Source organism: Cannabis sativa, chromosome 6 (assembly GCF_029168945.1).
Source record: "Cannabis sativa cultivar Pink pepper isolate KNU-18-1 chromosome 6, ASM2916894v1, whole genome shotgun sequence".
Classification (NCBI taxonomy): domain Eukaryota; kingdom Viridiplantae; phylum Streptophyta; class Magnoliopsida; order Rosales; family Cannabaceae; genus Cannabis; species Cannabis sativa.
In genome coordinates this window covers 8,269,335-8,294,869 of record NC_083606.1, presented here as the reverse complement: position 1 = coordinate 8,294,869, position 25,535 = coordinate 8,269,335, and the positions used below count along the sequence as shown (strand labels likewise).

At 35.5% G+C, this 25,535-nt stretch overlaps 1 protein-coding gene across 1 annotated transcript; it reads right to left on the bottom strand.

The window, feature by feature from the left end:
• Positions 1-2,376: 2,376 nt before the first annotated feature.
• LOC115725675 (pentatricopeptide repeat-containing protein At1g01970) lies at positions 2,377-5,612 on the bottom strand. Its single transcript, XM_030655259.2, has 3 exons — positions 5,363-5,612; positions 4,014-4,586; positions 2,377-3,298 (listed from the first exon to the last, which is right to left on the bottom strand). Exons 2-3 carry the CDS (start codon positions 4,470-4,472, stop codon positions 2,507-2,509), a joined length of 1,251 nt encoding a protein of 416 aa, XP_030511119.1. The 5' UTR covers positions 4,473-4,586; positions 5,363-5,612; the 3' UTR covers positions 2,377-2,506.
• Positions 5,613-25,535: the final 19,923 nt, after the last annotated feature.

Sequence of the window (25,535 nt, the reverse complement as noted above, 5' to 3'; positions counted from 1 at the left end):
TATTATGTTGTGTTTATTTGTGGGATTATGGAATGAGAATAAATTATGGAATTCATTATTTGTTTATTTTTTTAATTTTGTTAAAGAAGGAGAATGAAATATATGGGTCTTACATTAATTTGTGAATGAGGAACGGGATTGGAATTTCCATAAGGTTGAGGATGGTGGGATTGCCACTCTCATTCTTTTTAAAATAAATACTTTGCAGCGTAAATACTTAAGTTTAACTTTCGATTACAGATAAAGTACTTAAGTTTAACTTTTGACGGTAACTAAGTTTTATTTTTAAAATTTCTGTAAGTACCTTGGTGTGCCAAGATAATATCTACATGCTATTTTCTTATTAGTATATTCAAATGAATTTTTAAATAAAAATAAAAAAAATAATGACCTGAACCAATCAAAGACTACCATGTGATTTACGAAAGTTTTAAAAATATAATTTAAGTATTATTACCGTAAAAAATTGAAGTTAAATATTTGTCTGTGACCGTGAACTTAAGTATTTACGCTACAAATTATTCTTCTAAAAATATGAAATGTCGTTTTTACTGTCTTTTAATTATTTTTTAGTTTTTAACTAAAAAAAATTAAAAAAAAAATCCAAATAAAACTTTAATAAAGAGTATTTTTATAACTTAAAATAAACTATTTCGATTTTAATCAATTTAATTAACGGTAAATCTGATTCCTAGTCAATACAATTCTTAATCATTGCAATTACGATTACGTGTAAGTAAATACACCATTAGATTAGAAATATTATTAGTAATGAATTCTTCAAGCGATTTTTAATCTAAAAAATAGTAAGAAAGTTATAATATCGAGCTTTCGTCTCTTAAAATTCTCATATCTTCTGAGATGATTGAATTAAGACTAAGACCACTCAGTCTATGTACATAAAAGACTCAAGTGATTCATCCTTCTATGCAATATAAGTTTTAGGCTAATCATTTCCAATAACCAACAAAAAAATAAATTCTAAATTTAAGCTTAATAAATATGAATGAGAAAATACCCCATGCCGCAAAAGAGCACACTTTGAATCCAAAGAATCAATTTATGGCAGCTACAGCTTCATCTCTGCCATTATTTCTAAGTTCAAGAAGATCTGCATACCCCTCATACCATGCCTTTTTTTCGTCCAGAAGAACTACTTCCGTAGCTGTGAATTATTAGGACCAATGCAGATCAACTGATCTTGGACGAAGTAGCTACATCTCGAAAGTACAAAATCTTTACAAACCTAAGCTGATGATGTATTGAAGAACATGAAGTAGGTAGCTGCTGCAGCCTGGATAAACTGACAGAAAATGTGACATTTCATATAGACAAGAATATAAATCATGATAAGAACATTTCCCAGAGTCCTCCAAAAAGAAAAAAATACCACTTTACTTGTCCAGACATAGAAGGCCCCTTTCTTTATTTTTCTTCTTGTAGCACCTTCAGATTCAGCACTATCAGAATCCTCTGCTGAAAATATTTCTCCTTCTGCTCCAATCATGTCTGTTCTCAAGTTCAAGAATATACTGAGAAATAAATGAATAAGAGACGTCTTTGGGTGGCAAAAGCATCCAAGTAAACATCAACAAGCTGCAGATTTACAAAAGTTAACTATTCAGTACTTACTATTATTACTATCATTATTATCACTTGAAAAGTTAAGTCTGAGTGAAACAGGTAAAAATGAAATGAAGGGGTAAGAGAAAAAGAATATGCCTATCTTTCCTGATCTGTCGAGAGGCTTGCAATGCACAGCTGCAACCATGAAGAAGATGAACCTTTCTACTATTAATGTTAGACAGAGTAGTAGAGAGGCTGAACAACACATGTTGTTGTTGAAAATCCATGCTATCCATATATAGAGATAATGAAACTATTTTCTTTTCAATCTATGGGCATCTTCCTTGCTATAAATAACTAATAACTACTAAACTATAAATTATACACAAGGTTCCTTTAAAAGATTGAGAGTTTAGCAGTATAATTGAATGTATAAAAGTTGAGGTATCAGAAATCACCAGAAGAAATTGATCAAGCAATAAGCTACTTTTTGGTTCTTAACATTACAGTGCTTTATGATAAGTTACTTGGAGTCAATGCTTCATGAAAGAAAAAAAGAAAGAAAAACTCACTGAAAAATAAGCGTAAGTAAATCTAAATATTAGAATGCAATGCTCCCAGCCTATAAACTCCACTCCTGTCCTTCCTAACATAATATAAATTTTACCTAGCCAAAGTTGGACAAGTGACCTGAATAATTTGAACAATTATATGGGCCCACGGCCGAAAGTGAACCTGTTCTAGTGAATTGGTATATAGATTGTTAAATTTTAGTATCTGATGATAAAAGAAATTGTGAGAAAATTCAATGGTGGTATGCAATGTGTTTCATTCAGAGCTACACTTACCATTTTCTATATTCCTGGCAGTCAAAAGAACCATAAATAAATAGGAAACAAATATGCTATGTTGCCTTTAAGATTGTGGTTGAAGATTGAAATTAGGTAGCCTGAAATTCGGAATTCGCCTCTTTTACAGAAAATTCTCTCAAGACAGTATCGACCTCTTTCACTACTCCAAGATTTTTAAACCATCCCACCAGTGTTTCTGAAGCTTCTTTTCCAATAATTATTCCATCTCTCTCCAACACTATCAAAAACTCTAATGCCTTTTGAAGCTTATTCTCCCTTTCATAAGCAGATATCACCAGCGCTATGCATTTATCACTAGGTGTGAGACCTGCTCTCCTCATGTTTTCGAAAGCAGCACGTGCCTTTTCACTTTGACCTGATACTCCATATGCATTTATAAGGAGTCCACAAAACTTATGGTCAGGAGATATAGCAGCGAGCTGAATTGCATCAAACACTCTTTGAGCTCCTTCTGCGTCACCATCCAATGAATATGCTCTTAGTAATGCTTTGTAAACTTCCCTTCCAGCATAAATTTCTTGGGCATCCATTTCTCTCAGTAAAACCTCTCCCTGCTCCGGCATTCCAGCTCTTATGTAGGCCATGATCATTGAGCCATATGATCTTTTGTCCAATGGTTCTCCGAGCAGCTTAAGTTCTTCAAAAGTTTCTTCAGCTAACTCAAGATTACCAGCCTTGCTATACATGTGAATAAATGTGGTCAAGATTACCTGATCACATATAAAGCCTCTGCTTCTCATGGTTGCAAGGGTCTTTTCAGCATCTTTAAGTTGATTTCGTTTTCCATGGCCATGGATTATCTTTGTATAATCACGAATATTAGCTTCAAAAGAATCTTCTACAAGCGCGAGACTGGCCACCTAGAAATTGTGCAAGAAATAGATTTTGACAGTCAGATTAAATAGGTGGACATTTTAGAACTGCTTAAACGCATGTATTGAACAATAAAATTGAGATGTTAGCATAAAATTTCAAAATGCTTAAAACTTAACTCAATCAAACTTTATAAGTGCCAATTTTATATAAACTTCTCCTTACCAATCTCATCATGGGAAGTTGACATACTTTGCAGCTTATAATATTATTCTTTTAGTTATTATAACTCAACTCCATGGCTAAAACATCTCTTCAAATGACAGTACACAATTCAAAAAGAGAAGTTTCAAAGAATAAAGCCTTTATCTAATAAAAACACCCACAAAAGAAAATTCACATAAGCATACAAGTGCAATGACATGTGAGTTCTTATTCTAAGACACGACAAATTTATGTAAAGTTAACTTTGAAAAACTCAATGAAACTTTTTGCATACTAGTTCTCCTGTAAGTAACCTCGCAATAACATACGAAAAAAAAAAACATTCAATAATCTCTCTACCTCCATCTCTCTCAAAAGATTTCATTAAAAAAAGTTAAACTCCACAATATCAACTTATCAAAGATCAACTGAAAAACAAAGCGAAGCACATAATTATTCAATCTATCACTACTAATAACAGAGTAACCATTATCAAGCATGAAAAAAAATGTTAATAATGGAAAAATTGATAAGGAATTAAACAGAAGAAGAGAAAACCTCAAGATAAAGTGGGTGGTCCATGAGTTTCAATTGCTTAAGAACAACAAGCCAATCAGCTCGGCGAGGCTTCATAATCTTCACCCACGCACCAAGTAATTCAGACAAACTAGCTTGGAGAGTAGAAAAGCAAATGAGCTGCTTCATTAGAGCCTTGCAACGCTTTGTCATCTTTGGTGAGAGTTGAGAGATAGCTTCTTTCTGGGCTTCTGTAAGATGGGGACCAACCTCCACCCATTTAAAGGTTGATAACCCATCTTTACTATCCGCCATTTCTGTTTCTTCCATACTCGAAGTGATCAATGCCCTTCGAAAATGGTGTTTCCGATAACAAAAAATACTGGGTATTAACAGAAAAGGTTTGCACACTGATTGGAGAAACTGGGTTCTACCAATTTCGTTGGTTGGGATCTTTACTGGTCTGAAATTGTATAACATGATAGCACTAACAGTGTCCATAGCAGAGAGTCGATCAGAATATTGGAGAATTTAGCTCGAGAGCAAAATAATTATGTTGAGGCGCGCTACTGAGGTTGCAGGCCAAGCAGATTCCAACAGCGGGAATTCCACAATCTGCCAGAAGGGACAGGGCCCAACCATGTTGAGGCCAATTACATAATGTCCTTACGATGTAAAGAACAAAATACTATATAAATCCATATATGTGTGTAGTATAAGTATAATTCGAATGAATATTGGTGTTATAAAAAAATAACCAAAGTAATTAAGATTATTAATGAAGATAGCATGAACAAGAGTGATTAGTTCCATTCAAGCAATTTATTGTCTATGATTTCTATAATTCAGTATTGACTAGTAACCAAGTAAGCAATTACTTTGACACCACCTCGATCAACCCAAAATCAATGTGTATCCAAAATCTCAATCATTCAAAATCTCAATTATGCAACTCAAATTTTCTAATAATTTTCTAAGTGATCTTCAATAATACACAAGCAGACTTTCAAACTATCACCACCATACAAACAAGCTTACAACCTGATTTGGTAGTTACAATAATAAAACAACCAAACCGCAACATCAATAAGCCCCCAAATTCTAAATTTTCTTGAATTAAAAATATCTCAGCACTACCCACTAATCAATTCAAAATTTGAACAAGAAAATCTCACTAGATTCCAGTAGCCAAATTCATTTAGCTCCAAGCAACCACAACCTAATGTTTCTCCAAACTCATTTCATAGCCACCAAATTTCAGCAAGAAAATCTGATTTTCTTATCATCAAAATTCACATGCATGCCAACTAATTCCCAAGTAAGCTCCGAGATAAATTTTTAATGTAAAATCAGGCAAATAACACAAAAAATTATCAAAATTTCAACAAAACCTGAACTGAAATTTGAGTGGCAAATAATGACAGAGTTTGGATTGAATTGGTGCTGAAATCGGATTACAGTGGCAAAGCTCGGCAACCGTGGACCTCGACCTCGACGGCGCCGGAGTGGAGGAGTGGTGGTCCGGTGGGCAACCGTGACTCAAGAAGAAGCTGCGACGGCGCAGGGAAAGAGAGAACGGAGGCCTATTACGTTTTTTTTTTTTTCAGTTCAATTTCCTTTGCTGGTGCGTGAGACTGATTGGGCTCAATTTCTTCTATTGGGCCTTGCTGTTAAAGCCCATATTTGAGAATTTACCCGTAGAAGAAGCTGCGAGGCCCGCACTGGCGGATTAAGGGATAAGTAGAGGAATAGAGGAAATTACACTATGGTATTTTAAAAGTTTTTATGTTAAATTTGACCAATTTATATAGTATTTCTTTTAGGTCTTTTTATGGTATTTGTTTTTAGGTCTCTCTCTAAATTGTTCCAAAAGTGAGTTGAGTACCAGCTCATGCTATTCAAGGTGATACTCACATCCTTGTAGAAGATCGTTAAGAATTATCGCTTATCGGGTTAAGGAAAGCTATCTAAGTTCATCACTCGTCAATACCCTACTACAAAATGAGAATCGAGGGTGCAATGTGAGGATCCTAAACTATTTATGTCTTATTTGACCATTTTGTTAATTTCATATTTTAGGATGTTATAATATTATGTGATCATCAAACATGCATATTAGTAAAGTAGGATATCTTGGTAAAATAAGTTCTAACATGGGGCTTGGATTTGGGTCAGCGTTTAGGGTCGGGGTCCACATCTAGGGCCGCAATGGGTTCTGCGTCCGAGTCCAAGTTCAAATTCAAGTACAAGGGGTTGGGTCGAGCTTCGAGGCGAGTCTAGGTTTGAGGCCAAAGTTGGGGCCTAAAATATTGATAGAAAATTGGAAGTCATTTTTTTTAAAAAAAAAATTGATTTTTATTTTAAAAATTAAAAAGTGAAAACAATTTTATAGTACATATTTTTTGAAAATATTTTTATTTTTATAATTAAAAAAAATTAATTGAAAAAATATTACAAAACTCACCCTTAATTATTGGTCTGCATATGCATTTGTTTGTTATGATCTTTAATTATAAGGTAAGTCAATTAATGATAATACATTCAATAATAGCTATATTCATTTAATCTGCCCCAAATAAAAACAGGCTAAATTAAAAACAGGCTAAATTAGGTACAAACAATTTTCAATAATTAAATATTTATATACAACTCAATCCAACAAATAATAAGTGGCAAAAGTAATGAAGAAAAGAAAAAATCAATCTTGAATAATATTTGGATCTATTGGAACATAACATGGAAACATGTAATTGCTTTTTTTCTAAAAAAAAAATATGAACACATGAATGAATCAATCAAACTAGAACAAAACAACTCCAAAGAAAATAGTCAAACACAAGAAGACATGAAGAAAAGTTTGTTCTTTTCTGATTGGTGGCGACGAGGATGTTCTACTGCCTCGAGTAGAAGTACCTCCAGCGGCTGCAGCCCCAGCACCTCCAATGCTGCGGCCGCCTCCTCTTCTTCGAACGTAAATCTGAAGCTTTAGAGCTTGATCAGATGATGATCTTCTATGATGATGGTGATGATGACGAGGTAACTGATTTTGGTGATCATCTAAAGAAGTTGGAAGAGATTGAGATAGTTCTAGTAATAGTACTAAGAGAACAAATATTGAAAAATAGACAAAACGTTTCATCTTTTATGTATAGCTAAATAGTAGAGAGAGTTGGATCTGAATTAATTGAATTTTAGAGCTAAGAAAGTTTTCTTTTTGGGGGATGTTATATGAATTGTGTGAGTTGTGTTGTGATCATCTACTTATAATAAGAAAATTATAATAAAGTGGTTATGCTATGGTCCAATGTTAATTAATAATGAGCTTAAAATAGTGTTTTAAATGATATGTATTTATTTATATGTGTTGTATTGAATGGAAATCGTATTATAATATAGATATTAATTTTTTTGTCTAACCGAGTTGATTTGTTCTAGTCAAATAGTATATATCCAATTTTTTTTTTTTGGTCATTTCCCACTATTAAATCACCTCATTTTGGTCAAACCCTTGAAGACTTTATTATTATTTATAAAAGGGTAAATATCATTTTGGACCCTCTGTTTTACAAAAGTTACCAATTGGACCCTGTGTTTTGTTAAATGACAAAATGGACCCTGTATTTTCTAAAATAGTACAAATAGGACCCTGAATTGATTTTTTGTCAAAATAAAGTTTAATTATAATCCGATCTAAAAGTGCTATGACAAAATTGTTTACATTTTTTGTATCTGTTCGTATTAAGCATTGTCTTCAAGTTGGTTGTATTAAAAAAAAAGCTGTCAAAAATTAAGCTTAGGGTCCTATTTTTACTATTTTAGAAAATACAGGGTCCATTTTGTCATTTAACAAAACACAGGGTCCAATCTGTAACTTTTGCAAAACACAGGGTCCAAAATAGTATTTACCCTTTATAAAAAGATAGTGTATAAAGTATAATTATCATTATATCCTTATTTTATTATTTCAAAATGATCACCATGGCCTACATTGATGTTTCATAGTAGTGCTAAATTAATGGTAACATTGATAATATTGAATAAGAAATTGTACCACCAAGCAAGATCTTGGAAAGTCTAAGACATGACCACACACGATACTTAATTATTATTATTATAACGTGTATATTAATGAAAATTAACCTATTTTCAATGGGAAGTAAGAAATTTTTCAAAAATTAAGAGAAGGGGAAAAAGGGAGGAAAGTTAGAATTGAGAAATATATAACTGGTTTAATTATGTAAGTGAATGAGAACTATATATATATAAGATTCTTTTTAGAAGAAAATTCTTCTAACTGTCAATTTTTTTATTCTATTTTAGTATATACATATAATTTTTTTTCCAATTTCTTGTTCTCATTCCTTTTGCAACGTCTTCATCAGTCTTTTTAATGTGTATTAGTCATGATTTTTTACATGTGGATTTGTAGTAATTCCCTCCACATTAACAACAAGAATTCAATCTTAAGCCTGCAATAAACTTACAATTTTGACAGCAATAATGAACACAAATCAATTAACAACACAATGAATCAAAATCAAAAATTAAACAAAGAACAACACATGATTTTATCCTAGTTCCGGTCCTAGAGATCAACATGATCCCTGACCATACTTCAGCTGAGAAACATCACCAATTCTTCATTAATATGTGGAACAAGAGGGTATCAATACAATCACAAGATCAAGAGCAATCTCAGCTCTGTAGTACACAAAACACACCAGAGAAAACAGTCACAGTTTTCTCTCTTCCTACCCGAGTACACCCCTTGTTCTTGACCCTCTTCAAGAACCAAAACTCTCAGCTTAAAAATCTAAGCAACTCTCTCATACACCTCTTTCTTATTCTCATTCTTTAACGGTGAAAAGAGTAGACTATATATAGTTGCACCTCACCCAATAAAACAAGGTACAAAACCGGTACCAACTAACTAACTAACATAACAGAAAGTTAGTTAAGTTAGTTGGTGAGATAGAATATATGTTGGTTTAAAGGATCAATTTCGACTGGATTTTTTTTTTCTTTTTTTTTTGCAATGTTTAGTTAGAACAACTTCAATAGAGATTTATAATCTATCATTTAGCAATTAGTAAAATACTAAATTAGCCTTAACAAATTAAAGTGCTATATTATTTGATAATATAATATTTATATTTGTTTACCCAAATTTTTACAAGGATGACGTGGTAAGGATGATGATACGTGGCACGAGTATATTAGAACTGAGTTAATGAAGAACATGTAAACTAACAACCGTTAAATTTGATGATCAACCCTCCCCCTAATGTGAATAAGTTGACTATCCCCAGAGAAGATTGATAAGTATTCTCACAACGGGTTAAACAATCACTACACCCCGAGGGTGTCGAATTAGTTTGGGGGTATACATTTCTAGTCCTACCCCAAAGGAAACTTACTATCCAATGGTGATGGATTGGTCTAAGGATGTACCCCTTACCCCCTACACTCCTATGGGCCAAGTATCGCACTATAGCTACATATAACATAATTGATACAATACATCTTCCCATTATCAAGGCTACATACTGCTGAGTATTAAACATAAGAAGTAAAGGATGTGACCCAAACCGATTAATCATCTAAGGGGGTCACATCCCAAGAGGTACCCTCACCGTAACTAACTCATTCAACATTTAAATCCTGCAAAAATCTCAATAGTGGTTGCAAACCCACAAAAATAATAGGATATTACCATAAGAATCGAACTTCAACCACCTCCAAAAATAAATTTATGGCATAAATGCACGTCGGTTCTATCTAGTTAGCTATACTATAAATAACTATATAAAATTGATATGTATTCTAAATTGATATGTATTTTCATTTCAGTATCAATTATAAATAGAGAAGAATGCATATCGATCAATCCTAAAAAACTTACGCTAATAACATACCAACAACATCCGGTGGATATCAGTGTCACTCCTTTTAATTACTGTTGGTTTACTAAGGAAACGTCTTTTTTGTAGTAGTTGAAGTGTTACATAAAAGTGGTATGGGGACTAATTAGTAAATTATTAATATTTTCTAACTAGTATAAATATGTAATTCTATTTCACAAATGGATTATCAATGAAATGAAAGAGAATTAAAAACTATTTTATTAGAATTTGCAATTTGGTACCGGCTCGAAGAGTGCGTTCCAATACTTTGTATCAGGTAATATATTATCATTGGTATAATTTATTAATAGATCCCAAACATTTGATTAAATAAATAGATCACTTGAAATTTCTTATTCAAGATCAAAACATAGATGCAATTAATGGTAGAAGTAATAATTGAACTTGAAATCAAAACTGAAAGTAAATGAACACAAATAATTATATTGGTTTAGCTCAAGATCTATTTGATTTATACCCTAATCCAATTTGAAAACACACTAAAAAATTATCTTTAGTGACAATCTTTTAGTCACAATATAATTTTTTATGACTAATTATAATTTTTAGTCACAACAAAAAAGTTACTTGTAACTAAACATATTATTTAGATACAAGTTGTCATTAATTTAGTTTTAGTCACAACAAGGTATTGTTACTAAAAACACATTTAGTTACAATAAATTGTGATTTTTATGACTGAAACATTTAGCCACGAACTTTTTAGTCACAACATAAGAATTATTATTTATAATTAGTCACAACTTTTTAACTTTTATAGATTTTGTTATGACTAAAAGTAAAAAAATTCATAGTGACACTATCCTAGGATTGTAAATGGATCGAGTTAGATCTGATCCGAACCGATTCGAATCATGTAATCCCTGTTGGATTAGATATTCGGATCGAATCAGACCCGATCCTATCCTTTTTTTAACTAATATAATTTTTTAGCTATTAAATGAAATAATAAAATAAATAACTGTGGGTAAAATTTTAAGGGGCATAAGTAGAAAATTTGAAAATCCTAAAATTTCAAACCCTAATTTTCTCTCTTGATACCTCTCTCTCTTTCGTTCTTTCGTGCAGTGCCAGAACCAAGATCAGAGCCACCATTCTCTGGCCTTCCCACTTTAGGCGGACCTCAGGTCCCGCACTCCCAACCCCTGAAACCTCACCACCCTAAAACCCGACCTCCTACCCTCTTTGTGTCTTCCCTTGGACGATGGCGCCAATTACACACCAGAACAAGCCATCATCAGGGTAGATGGTCCAAATGGATCATGAAATCGAGATCTCCAAAAAAGTCCAACCCTGAAGACTCATATTTCCCTCTTGCTCTCTTCTTTTCCAGCTCAGTAGCTCCCTCGTCGTTCATGGTGAGAGTTCGATGAGCATCTCCCATCCGACAATGGATCATGAAACAGAGGCCACCACATGCCTCCTGGCCTTTGATTTTGAGACATCGAGCCTGTCAATGGTAGATCCGGAGCTAGAATCGACTGGGCAGTTGGGAAGGAAGGCCAGTGAGTCAAGGAGATTGACTTCGAAGGTGAGAAGACGTTGTCACCTGAGAAGAAGTTGTCACCTGAGATTCTGAGAATGAGCTGATGCTTGAGAAGAGATCGAGTCGAGATCTCAAATTAGAGATTTGAGATCCAATTCTTCTTCTTTTTTTAAATATATTGAATTAGGCAGGGCAGGGCGGATCAGATCCGACATTCGATAAGTATCTGAATGTTTCGAATCAGAAGTAATCTGTCGGATCAATTTTCGATCCAATCTGAATAAATGGATCTTTTTGTCATGCCAACACCACCCTTCTTTATTGATCAATCAACGATAACAATCGCTCAACACTCAGTGAATCTAGCAATTGTTATCCAATCAGTGTTGTTCTCTCTCTTATAACAACATCGATATGATATTGGACATGAATGTGTCGCTTAAAAAATAATGAAGTTATTCAAACATTTTCATGTGTCATGGGAATCTCTCGCCAAACTTGCAAATTTCTACAGGTGAAATTGGATTAAGCTAAAGAATGAGTCTTATTTGTATTGTTTACATTAAGTCAAGTTATATTCGTTACATAAATATTTATTTAATTTAATTATTAATAACTGGCACTAATTATATATATATATAGTAGTAGCTTATTAGAGTAGGTAATTTACATGCTGGAATATCACTTAAAAGTGTCTCTTCTCTTTTTAATAATTTATTATTTGCAATGTATATAATCTCTTGTAGTTGCACCATATCAGACAACTTTTGTTGTAATATACACTAACAGTATTAGTTTTCTTATTTATTATTCTGTTATCATAATTAGTTAATGTTATTAAGTATAACACTATCGAATAAATCAATATATTGTTAGTAACAGTAATAATATAACAACATATTATACATTATCTATTATTTTGTACAAACATGATATCATATCCTCATTTTTTTTTTCTGAGAAAAAATGATCACGGTTGATTTCTTCACCAATATCCTTTCGGTCTTATAGACAATCTTGAAGATACTTTAAATTGATCTTTTCCCTATTTGTTAAAAGGCAGAAGTGTATAGTTAAGGTAGTAGAATAGGTGACTATATGGTAAGGTGAACGAGGTTCTATCTTAAAATTAATTGGCAAACTCTTATATATGGTATTTAGTTTTGTCAGTATAATTGAGTGAGTCTATTATAGTTAGTTAGTTATTCTAACTAACTTTTGTCATGTTTTCTTTACTCTCTTGTTTTTCTTGCTTAATTCTGTTATTACTCTCCTTTGTGTATATAAATACTTTCAGTAATAATAAGAAAGTCAAGTTCTGGTTTTACACTTTGCTCTGCTCTGTTTCTCTCTCGTTTATTTTGCTCTGTTCTTTAAAAGTTTCATACTCTGAAACTCTACATGGTATCAGTCGCCTTCGACTAGCGTCATCAATGGACTCTACCTCCTCTGATCCTGTTCCGGCCACCAAAACTTCAGCTCCTGCCAGGCCAAACCAGTTGCAATCCAACAGGAATCCCTTCTCTAATTCTTTAACCTCTGTTTTGACTGTAAAACTTGATCGTACTAATTTTCTATCTCAGGTGATCCTTACCGTTATAGGACACGATCTGGATGAGATCTTACTTGCTGGAAATCCTCCCCTCCAACACCTTCTTACCGGAGAACCAAATCCAGAATATCATCAGTGGAAACGAAAGGATCAACTCCTTTTGTCATGGCTTCGATCGTCCATGACCGAAGGTGTTCTTGCATCTGTTGCAAGTTTCTCATCCTCTCATGTAGTCTGGCGTGCTCTTGAACAGAAATTCTCGAGTCAATCCAAAGCAAGATTGCTTCAACTCAAGAATCAGTTTTCCACAATTCGAAAAGGAGGACAATCAATCTCGGACTATGTCGACAAAGTCCAGGCCATTGCCGACTCTCTTGCAGTGGCTGGATCTCTGATTTTGGATCAAGATCTCATCCTACAACTACTCAATGGTCTTAGTCCGGAGTACGATCCTGTCGTCTCAGGGATCACTACCCGCAGTGACACTCTCACCTTTGAAGAAGTTCAGGCGTTGTTATACTCTCATGAGAGTCGTCTCGAACACCACAGCTCCATTACAGATCAGGCCATGAAACTTCTAGCTAACATAGCTTTTACTGGTTCAAGAAACAATGCCTATCGTCCCCCTCAGTTCTCCAAGAATGGTGCCAAACCAAATTTTAGAAGTCAAAATCCCTCTGGCAGACCCCTATGTCAGCTTTGCCTTAGATATGGCCACACGGCACCTGTGTGTCATTACAGGTTCGACAAAAACTGGGTTACCCCCAAACTAGGTGCTTCTACAAATTCTCAAAACCAGACTCCTCGTGCCTTCACGACTGAATATGAGGTCGAGTATGATCCTCAAGCTTTTGCTACATCATTCATTCCTGACTTCGGGGATGACTCAGGATGGTTTGTAGACACGGGGGCTACAAATCATGTTACTAATGACATTGCCAATCTTGAATCAGCAACTGCCTACCCAGGATCTGAAGGACTTACTGTTGGAGAAGGTAAGAAGCTTCTCATTTCAAATATTGGTTTAGCTTCTTTATCTGGACATAATTCTAATTCCCTCAAGTTAAAATCTGTTCTTCATGTCCCAAAAATTACCAAGAATTTAGTTAGTGTATCTCAACTAACTAATGATAATTTTGTGTTTCTTGAATTTCACAAATCATGTTGCTTTGTCAAGGACAAGCAAACAGGGAAGGTATTGCTCAAGGGAACTCTTAAAGATGGTCTCTATATGCTAGAAGAATGCTCCAAGAATTCGAGCAAGGAAGGGTCTCAATGTTGTGTGTCTAGTGGTCATTGTCCCACTGTAATGAGTTGTACTAGTCATTTACAATTCCCCAATGTAACCAATGACATCAATTGTAATTCAATTCATATAAATAAAGACAATTCTTTTCACTCACCTTCCTATCCTCCTACTGTTTTACAGTCTAGTACGAATCTTGACATCAATATCTGGCATCACAAACTTGGCCATCCATCCCATACTGTCCTAAACAAGATTCTTACAAATATTCCCCACAAAGGCAACACACAACATCTTTCATTTTGCCATGCCTACCAACTTGGCAAAAGCCACAAGCAACCATTTTCTACCACTGATTCCAGAGCCCTACAACCCCTTGAGCTTATACATACAGATTTATGGGGACCATTCCACATCAAATCTAAAGAGGGATACATCTACTATATTCATTTTCTTGATGACTATAGTAGATACACTTGGATTTATCCACTTACACAAAAATCTCAGGCCCTTGACACTTTTGTCAAATTCAAAGCTATGGTAGAGAAACAGTTCAATCTACCTATCAAAAAAGTTCAGACTGACTGGGGAGGAGAATACAGACCTTTCTCTAGGTTTCTAAGTGACCAAGGAATCCACTTTTAACATTCGTGTCCAAAGACTAGTGAACAAAATGGGCGTGCTGAACACAAACACAGGCATATTACAGAGATTGGACTCACCATTCTTGCTCAGTCAGGATTGAGATTTAGCTACTGGTGGCATGCTTTCCACACTGCTGTTTTTCTCATTAACAGGTTACCAACACCTGTTCTTCAATACAACACTCCCATTGAGACATTACTTGGCCAAAAACCTGACTACTCTATCCTGCAGCCATTCGGGTGTGCCTGCTATCCACATCTCAGGCCATATAACAGATATAAAATGGATTTTCGAACACAACAATGTACATTCCTTGGCTACTCCTCCACACATAAAGGGTATCTGTGTAAAAATTCAAAAGGTCGGTTATTCATTGCCAGACATGTTGTATTCAATGCACAACTTTTTCCAGCTTTCTCAAAGACACAACCTACACAGGTAACTTCACCCCTATCTTTCCATCAGCTCAGTTTTTTACATATCCAAATATGCCTCACTGTCCTAATACTACTCCTATTGGTCACAACCATTCTGCAAACAATGACAATGAGCCTACTGCCCCGCCCCATTCCAAAAATGTACAAGCAAATGTGTACCAACACTACCCTGCAGCATCTGTCCTTCCTATTTCCACTCTAGCACATGTCCCTATCAATACAGCCAACACAAATTCATCCCAACCAATGCACCATCTCATCAACCACAAACAACAAATTACCAATCCCAAGATGCTATACCTGTCATTGAACCATCCTCATCACAAATTCACCCAACTCAGGGAAATGTAAATCAATCCATACCTACACCTGCACCTACCCGAACTCACAGCATGCGCACCAGACTTCAAAATGGAATTTCCAAACCAAAGTCATACATAGCAACCAAACATCCATTACCCGAATCCCTTCTACCCTCTGAACCAAGATCATTAAAAGATGCTCTTGCAAATCCTAAGTGGCATGGTGCAATGGACAGTGAGCTTTGTGCTCTTAAAAAGGCCAAAACCTGGACACTTGTTCCCTATAATCCCTTCATGAATGTCATTGGTTGCAAATAGATTCACACGATAAAACTCAACAAAGATGGCTCATTAAATAGGTACAAATCAAGATTGGTTGCTAAGGGTTACTTACAAGAGGCTGGAATTGATTTTGAGGAGACATTTAGTCTAGTTGCTAAACCAACAACAGTAAGAACTGTGTTGTCTCTAGCTGTAACAAACAATTGGAATGTGTCTCGGTTGGATGTCACTAATGCTTTTCTAAATCAGCCGTTGAATGAAACAGTGTATATGTGTCAGCCTCCAAGGTTCGAAGATCCAGATAAACCAACACATGTCTGTCTATTGCAAAAAGCTATTTACGGCCTTAAGCAAGCTCCACGAGCTTGGAATGACAAGTTGAGACAAACACTTGTCTCTTGGGGATTTTAGGGTTCTCGAGCTGATAGCTCTCTATTTGTAAATGGGACAGGTACAAATATTGTGATTTTTTTGGTATATGTCGACGACATATTAATCACAGGTCTGAATGCAACTCTTATCTCCAGGCTCATTTCTGATCTAAATAAATCCTTCTCTTTGAAAGATTTAGGCTTGGTTCACTACTTCTTAGGAGTTGAGGTTTATCGTGACCATACTGGGATGTATTTGTCTCAAACCAAATACATCAATGATTTGTTAGTAAAATTACGTATGGAGGGAGCAAAAGCAAGTCCAAGTCCTACCAGTACGAGTGTCAAATTGTCCTTAACAAAGGGGGAACCATTTCTGGATATCAAACTTTACAGAAGCACCCTAGGTGCCCTACAATATTTGTCCCTTACTCGTCCTGAAGTGGCATTTATCATTAACAAGCTTAGCCAGTTCCTTCATGCTCCTACTTCAACTCATTGGGAGGCATGTAAGAAGTTGCTCAGATACTTAAAAGGCACTGTCAAGGATGGTTTATGGCTCAAACCATCATCTGCTATGACTCTTCAAGTGTACTCGAATGCTGACTGGGCCAGTTGCTTAGATGATCGTCGATCTACTGGAGAGTATTTGGTGTTCCTTGGAGACATTTTGATAAGTTGGTCTGCCAAGAAACAACAGGTCGTCGCACGATCTAGCACTGAAAGTGAGTTCAGAGCATTGGCAAATGCTGCTGCTAAACTCAAATGGATTCAATCATTGTTGCAGGAGCTTCAGGTTTCTATAGATCAGGTTCTAGTTATTTGGGTTGACAACTAAAGTGCCACTGCCTTAGCTGCGAATCCAGTTTTTCACGCACGTTCAAAGCACATAGAGATAGATCTTCATTTTGTTAGGGACCAAATTCTAAACAAAGACATTTCTGTTCGTTATGTTCCTTCTTTGGATCAAGCAGCTGATGTTTTGACCAAGCCTCTGTCGACAGAAAGGTTTCTCTACTTGAAATCCAAACTGAAAATGGTATCTATACCATTTAGTTTGAGGGGGGTGTCAGTATAGTTGAGTGAGTCTGTTATAGTTAGTTAGTTATTCTAACTAACTTTTGTAACGCTTTCTTTACTCTCTTGTTTTTCTTGCTTAATTCTGTTATCACTCTCCTTTGTGTATATAAATACTTTCAGTAATAATAAGAAAGTCAAGTTCTGGTTTTACACTTTGCTCTGCTCTGTTTCTCTCTTGTTTATTTTGCTCTATTCTTAAAAGTTTCATACTCTGAAACTCTACAAGTTTCAACACATTTTGAATGTGGAATTTTGTAACACAAGTAGCAACCCACTAAAAATATTCTTTATATATAAATACATATGAAAAATGATATATAAAAACAACTACCGACCCATTCCTACAAACTTGAGCTGGTTAGACAATTGGCTACATACGCGGTTGATATCATACCTTATCTAAGAATACATATTATGGCAAGTTGGTATCCAAATAAACCAGTGTGATGATTGTATAATATATTGAATGATCATTTGTAATATATTGTATTATTGGACCACACTATATATGTATACGTACAACTACAACTACAACCACAAATCCCCAGCCCTACATTTTCCCATTTAATTTGTTTTTACCGTTGGAATATATTCTACCTATCTCTTTTGTCTTTTCCATCTTCCTTTCTTATCTTGCAGTACAAAATATAATAATTTCATACTATAAGTAATATATATATCATATAGCACAATTTTTAAAACACGAATTCAGTTTATACTATGCATATTATAAAGATAATGGTAATTAAAGATATAATAATATCAATAATCTGAGATATGAAACCCTCTGTTTATCTTTCTATGTTGATTTTCTTAGTATTATTATCATTATTACTTCAATATTGTCTTCCAATTTCAGCTTATGTTTTGGATACAAGTCAATTACCATCATCAAAAACCAAACATGTTCTTTCTTCATTATTATTCAAATCTCATCATGACCACAAGATTGGGACTCACATAAGAATTGGTGGTCGTGGTGGCGGACGAGGTGGTGGCGGGCGCGGTGGTAGCCGTGGCCACGGCTGGAGCGGTGGCGTTAGGGGACTGCCAGGTGGAATTCGAGGGAGAAGATCAACATCTTCAGGCATTATTAATGGAAAACAAACTTCAGGTCTAATATTCATTAATGTCTCTTTGTCTTTGATACTTTTCCTTGGTTTCGTTTTGTTATAATATTTTTGTATATATTATAATAATTATGATTCATGTTATGTTGTGGATCTCAATTTATATATTATTCAAGATTTGTTTATTTTTCATTAGAAATGCTATTCTTTCTTAACCACAGTAGTTTCATGTTAAAGGAAAACTGGCGTTTACTTTATTTATCATCAAATATATCAATTTTAACAATGGCTAAAAACTTATAATCAATTAGATGAGAATGAAACATAAAGAAACATTATCATGAAACTCACAAACCCCACAATTTGGTCGTGGGATATTAATGGCTCATAAATATCATTATTGAAAAAATTTAACAAAAAGTAAAATCCAATACACAACAAATCAAGCCCTACAGCCCAAAGAAGGTTGACCTCAAGCTTCAAATAATGAAGTGGCAGTGCACCTACCCATTAAAACTTGCTTCTCAGCTGAGGGCAAGACATTTTTCTATATTTATGCTTTGAAACGCCTTCTGATATGTTTCATTGAAGATCTAGCCATATAGCCAAAGGCCTCAAAGCTAGAGTGGTGTTAGTCAGATGATAGAGCCAAGAACTTGAGTGGATAGGTTGAGCTAGCAAACCCTAGAAAAACACTTCCAGACAGGACCTTGTCTCCTCTTCTCATAAAGACCACTTTCTTGTTGAGTTTTGTGCTCTAGCTAAAGCTTTATTTCAATGTTATCTTGAATTTTATTTATTAATAAAGGAAGAGAATTATTTTATTACTTGTTTAATATAATTATTGGTTCACATGTTTGCGATTCATGGTCATTTGTTTGATATATTTTTAAATTCTTATCACAATGGTATTCATGATTATTGTGTTGTCTACACAGTGGAAAATAATCAAGATTACGTGATTAAATATTAGTCCCTAATTTATCAGTACATAGGATTTTTACTGATATGATAAACAACAATATAGTTTACTTACACTTAGATAGTGGTATGCCTTTTCCAAAGCATTGGTAAAGTAAGCTTATATTGGATGTATTGTTATACATCGAACTGGACCGATATTCACATGGAAAAGATATCATAAACTTACCGTAATATCTTTCCTAAGTAAATATCACTTAAATGATCTTAGATCTGTTATACCCGAAATTCGGCCATCATTTCAAAAGAGGACACGTGTCTAATTAGGAAAGATATAAATCAATGAATATAACGGTAATTACATTTGAAAATGGAATAACTTATTAAATGTGGAAGTGACAGTATACTTACAACTTGCTGACTATAAAGTTTTAGGCGAGATAAGGATATGCAAACTGTTGCCTCGTGCATTAGTGAGAAATCGTACAACTTCAGATGTATAAGGCGAGGCGTCAACCTCATTACACATTTAAAGACGAGATACAATTGCCGATAAGACAGCGTATAATACACGACACACAAACTAAGTGTAATAATCAGAAAAATCCATACAACTAATAGTGAGGCGTCCATCTCGCCATAGGAAGGCATGCTCGTGGTACCTTCACTAATCAACTCTCTCAGGTAGAAGTTGACATTCAAATGATGCTGACTGATGAAGGTCATCTCGTCGCCAAGAACTACGATCGTCAAATGGGGTGTTATGTCTTCAAGCGTAGAAACGACGAAGTTTACATTATCAACCTCAGAAAGATGTGGGAAAAGTTCTAGCTCGCTACCAAGGCTATTATTATCATGTTCCCAATGAGGCATCCCTAAACGTTATGATTAAACAACGTGTTTAATACACGATTACCTTGACCCGGTAAAAGCGGACCAATCACAGCTGTGTGATATTCAAATATTAACCGCATTTATTTTACGTGGTATGTAATCAAACCGCACAATTTCAGTGGATAATTGTTGTAAGATATCAGTCAACTATGTTATTAACTTCCTGACTATGTAATTATAAATAGAGGCAAGTTAGAATAAAAAAGGGGACGAAATATTCAGAAGAGAAAAGGCTCTGAAACAGTATCAGAAATCTAATAAGATTGACTCGTCAACTATGCAGAATTTTAACTGCAAAACCATGTAAAAAACCTTCGTGTTCATACTTTTTTCTTTACTGTTCTTGTTTTTCTGTGCAAGTTTATCACTATTTAGGCTCATATCTGGTTAACAAAAATCTGCGTTAACAGTTTTGGTGCTTTCATTAAGAGCCTTCCTCAGAAAAAACCCTCCATACATACAAAAAAAATCCTTTTCATGGCTGACAACGCACAGAAAGTTGAAACACCACATGAAGAAACTTCTCACCGTCCTAGAAAATCGCCAATGGGCTCCAGGAGGACCCAACTTGAGGGTGGCCCTAGCACATGGACCACTCGCTCCAAGAGGACCCAACCTGGAGGTAGCCCTAGCACACATACCACTTTCTCCAGGAGGACCCAACATGGGAGTGGCCCTAGCACTCAGACCACTCGTTCCAGGAGGAATCAACCTGAGGGCGGTCCCAACACACGGACAAACACGTTTGAAGAGAACTCAGCATGGGAATGGCCAGAATCCTGGAATGAGAGATGAAGGACCTAATTTTGGGGGTGCTCAGCCCACGGATGAGGGAACTTATGACCCTACAAGATACATACTTATCGTAGAAATGGAAAACTGACATCTTAGGTGCCACCTGGAGGAGGCAAACCAGCAGAACACTGAATTAAAGCGTGATGCAGCCGCAGCTAGGGCGACATAGGGGAATAACACTCAAAATCAACTTGACCCTAGAATGAGAAGACCATGAGGCAGACCTCGTGGCTCACGAACCAGAAGACAGGAAACTGCTCATGAAAAACAACCTGAGGAAAATGAAGTTCCCCCTGAAAATCCAAATGATCAGCCCGAACCATCTCAGAGAAATGAGAATAGGGGGTAACTAGAAACTAACGAACAGGAAATTCCTCGTGGAAAGGAGGAAGACCCTTGGACACGAACGTAGGTCACCAGCACGAAATCGCAAGCGTTCTTCCCGAACCCATAGGGAGAGGGATCGTACAAGCCTCACCAGGGGAACCACGACGAACCAAGCCCAGGGGGAAGAACGGGGCGCGAAGAAGTAAGTGTGACCTCGGGGTGCTCAAGGACCCACAGTCGATCAACTCGAAAAGGAGAAACTACTCGTCGTGCTAATGATTGAGAAAGCACGGGAACCACTAAAACTGCAAGTCAATCAAGGACGAGGTCCATGAGTAAAGTAGGACAAAGTCCATGAGCAAGACGAGGTCCGTAAGTAGGACACAATCTGTGAGTAGAACGAGGTTTGCTAGTAATTATTCCCAACTGGATCTGCGAGAGCACTTGAATCAGAAAAAAATCTGATCTTTGCCAATAACTCGGTCCAAAGCAAGAGGATCCTATCCAATTGCAAATAGACGAGTTGGAAGATAAGTTCAGGAGGTATCAAGTGGAGGAATTAGGAAAACAATCTAGATACGACTTAGATGAGGAACTCGAGTCGTACCATCCAAACATCATGAATACTCCTTTTCCCCAGGAATTTAAAAACCCTCATGTCTCATCGTATGATGGGACCACCGATCCGGTCTCGCATTTGAATAATTTCAACACTATAATGCGATCCAGTAATGTTACAAATAATTTATGGTGTATTTTGTTTCCTACCTCGCTAGTTGGAGCAACAAGCAGCTGGTTTCAACAAATTTACTCATCATTCCATTAATTACATCTTGGGAACAGCTGTCCAAGGACTTCAAATACTAGTTCTAGGCCGCAAGGGATAGGCAACCCAAGACGTCCTCGATAACCAATGTAAAGCAACAGCCAGGCGAAACACTTAAGGATTATTTAAGTCATTTTAGCACGGCTGCTGCAAGAGTTAAAAATTTGGATGATAGTACACAACTTTCTGCCCTCCAGGTGGGGATCACTACTGATCTATCCACTGTCGGGGGCGAATTGTGGGACAAATTACAGGGTCGTCCAGTGAAGAACATCACTGAGTTCAATGAGAGGGCTCAGGTGTTCGTCCGAAAAGAAGAAGCTCCAAAAGAGATGAACTTGATAAAAACTGGCTCGGGAGGCAAACCCAGCAATGTTTCAACAAGGACTGTCTCAACTAGAGTTGATAACTCAAAGGCCTTTGGCTCAAAGAGAAAAGACGATTCTAAGGGGTCGTCAAAAGGCAAAAAGAAACAAAAGAAGCACGATACGTACATGCCAGTTTATACTATTTATACCGAGCTTAATGAAACTCGAGAAAATATTTACCTTGTGCATGAGCACAAGGCTGCCTTCGGCAAACCCGAGCCCATGAGGCACGCGAGGCATAAAAGAGATTCGACCAGGTATTGCAAGTACCATAAAGACATTGGGCACACAACAGACGAGTGCCGCCAGTTGAAAGATGAGATAGAACGTCTCATCGTGCAGGGCCACTTCAAGCAGTATGTGAAGAGACAGGGCAATGGACATAACCGACCCAATCTGTCCAACAACCCAAGCAACCAGGGATTACAATCTCCTCTTGTTGAAAGAGAGGACATCCTGGTTGTTTTGGGAGGGTCGCATATTGTAGGAGAGAGCAATAATGCTCAAAAAAGGTATGTGAAGGAAATAAAAAATGAGCAGTCGGTATTTGCTCCAGAACCTTCCAAGAAAATAAAAACTGAACACCCTCCAATTATATTTTTGGAGGAAGATGAGAAGAACGTGAGGTATTCTCACGTCGATCCATTGGTGATTACTATCCAGCTCGCCAATAAAAGGATAAAGAGGATGTTGATAGATAACGGGAATTCAGTGAACATCCTTTACAGGGAAACACTGAAGAAGATGGGGCTTGTTAGGTTATTTTTAGTATTAATTTTAGATTAAGTTTAGTATATTTTTAATTAAATTTTAATCGTGTTTGGAGCATTTTATGCTTGTTATCTTTTATTTTTGCAGATTTAAAATAAAAGAAGATTAGAAAGTATCAAAGGAAAAAAAATGGGAAAAAAAGATAAAAATATCTCACGAAAAGATGATAATTAAAATAGAGAAAATTGTGTAAGAAAATAAAGCTTAAATTCCATGCCTAAATTCGACTATATTCTGATTAGATTTTGGAAAAAGTCGAAACATGAAAGTTCTATATCTCTCTTTTATCTTTCCAAAACATCTTGAATCATCAAATTTTGAGCAATATCTAGAGAGTTATGGCCAAAATACTATTAGTCGATGCAGTAGAAAACTTACCTTCTCTTCTAATCCTAAGCAGAATAGGTTTTCTAATCCTAAGGAGAATAGGTTTTTTTTTTCTTCAGCGATTTTCATCTTATTTTATCATTTTTGGCTATAAAAGAAATGGACTTCAATAGTTTTGGAGAAGCAATTTAGAGGGAAATAAACAGCAGAATATAGAGCACGAATTTCAGAGACTGTAGTCAATACTAAAGGCATTCTTCGGGGGGATTTTCAGCATTCTTTTCTTCTCTATTTTTTTCTATTTTCTTAAGTTAATATGTGTGATTTTGCTTCCATGAACATGTGTAGCTAAACATTTGATTAGGGTTAGATGGATATTGTTTGATATTTTTTTATGGTATTAATATGATTTATTTTCTCCCAAGTTTCTATGTATTCTATTTTATTCGTGCTTAATTACTATTAATTGCCTGATCACCAATTATGTGTCTATGATTTTGATGCGAGATCTGAGAAGTGGGTGTCAATTATGCTATAGTGAAATAGAACTGAATTTCGATATAAGACGAGAGTACCTATATGGTTTAGATAACTTATAGGGTTTCTGTGTTTAATGCCTATAAGCTATCTAAACCATATATGTACTCCATCCTAGTGTGTAAGGCTGTGAAGAACCCAGAATCAAGAGAAGGACATTCGGGCTCAGATCTTGGTGATACTCTGCTACAGACAGGATACAAGGGTTAGAGATCTGAGCGGAAGGAGTCATTAATATTCCGCTGCACCCACTATAAGGTTTCTGAAACTTTATATGTGTTTATTTACATTATTTTAGAGATTCATATTTAGGATGTTAAATAACATACATGGTAGTAAATCTAGATCCTGGTAAAACATATTTCAACACCCTCTTCACGTGTCCTTCCCTGTTGGAAAAGAAACAACCATCATCATTGTTGGCTTGAATTTATTTTTTATGTGCAAGACCTTTATCCTTAGCAGTCTCATTCTTCCTTTTATTGCCCTTATCCTTAGAGGTGCTTGCCAATTGAGCACTTTCAGTCTTATCTTGCTTTAGTCTTTCTTCCTCTTGAACACAAAATGAAATGAGCTCATTAAGAGTCCACTTCTCCATTTGACAGTTGTAACTGACTTTGAATTAACTGAATTATGGAGGAAGATAGATAAGCACTAAATGCAAAAGCAAGTCATCTGAAAGCTCAAGCTTTAGTGCTTTTAACTTTGAAGCAATGTGAGATATTTCTATATTGTACTCCCTTATATTTTTCTTGCCCTTGAACCTCATGAAAATAAGTTTCTTTAAAAGAGTACTTGTTTCTGCCTTATCGCTTTTTGCAAAGTGTTTCTCAATTTCAACAAGAAAAGTTGTGGCATTGGTGACTTCCTCGGACACTGCACCCCTAAAAGCCTCAAGTATGCCGCACTTGATGATCATAAGACTCATGTGATTTGAACAGTCTCACTTCTGATAAATCCTCCTTTGCTTAGAGGTACTAGTATCCGTAAGAAGAGAAGGTCGATCCATCCTTAATGCAAGGTCAAGATCCATGCAATCAAGAACAATGAAAATGTTCTCTTTCCAGTTTTTAAAGTTATTACCATTAAGGACTAGTACCACATTAAGGTTAGCCGATACACTAGCAATAACTGAAAAGAACAATAGAATTACATAAAATGTGCTCATATAAGAATCCAAATAAAGCAATAAATTCAAATAATGATTAATCTCATCTCAAGATACCAAACACATCATTAATATTAAGTCTTTGGACTGTAATATTAATTGTAAGTGGTATTCTTGTTGCGACGATCAAACATTGACAATAAATTATGTCAAATAATATGTAATCTTTGGACATATTATTCACACAAAAATACTTTATAATTGTCCCACATTTATCACCATATGTACATGTATG

Excerpts from the sequence above, each read along its gene's own strand:
- LOC115725675 (XM_030655259.2), bottom strand. The coding sequence starts at position 4,472 with ATGGACACTGTTAGTGCTATCATGTTATACAATTTCAGACCAGTAAAG. Across the intron at positions 3,299-4,013 it reads ACCACCCACTTTATCTTGAG|GTGGCCAGTCTCGCGCTTGT; the intron begins GTTTTCTCTTCT and ends CACAATTTCTAG.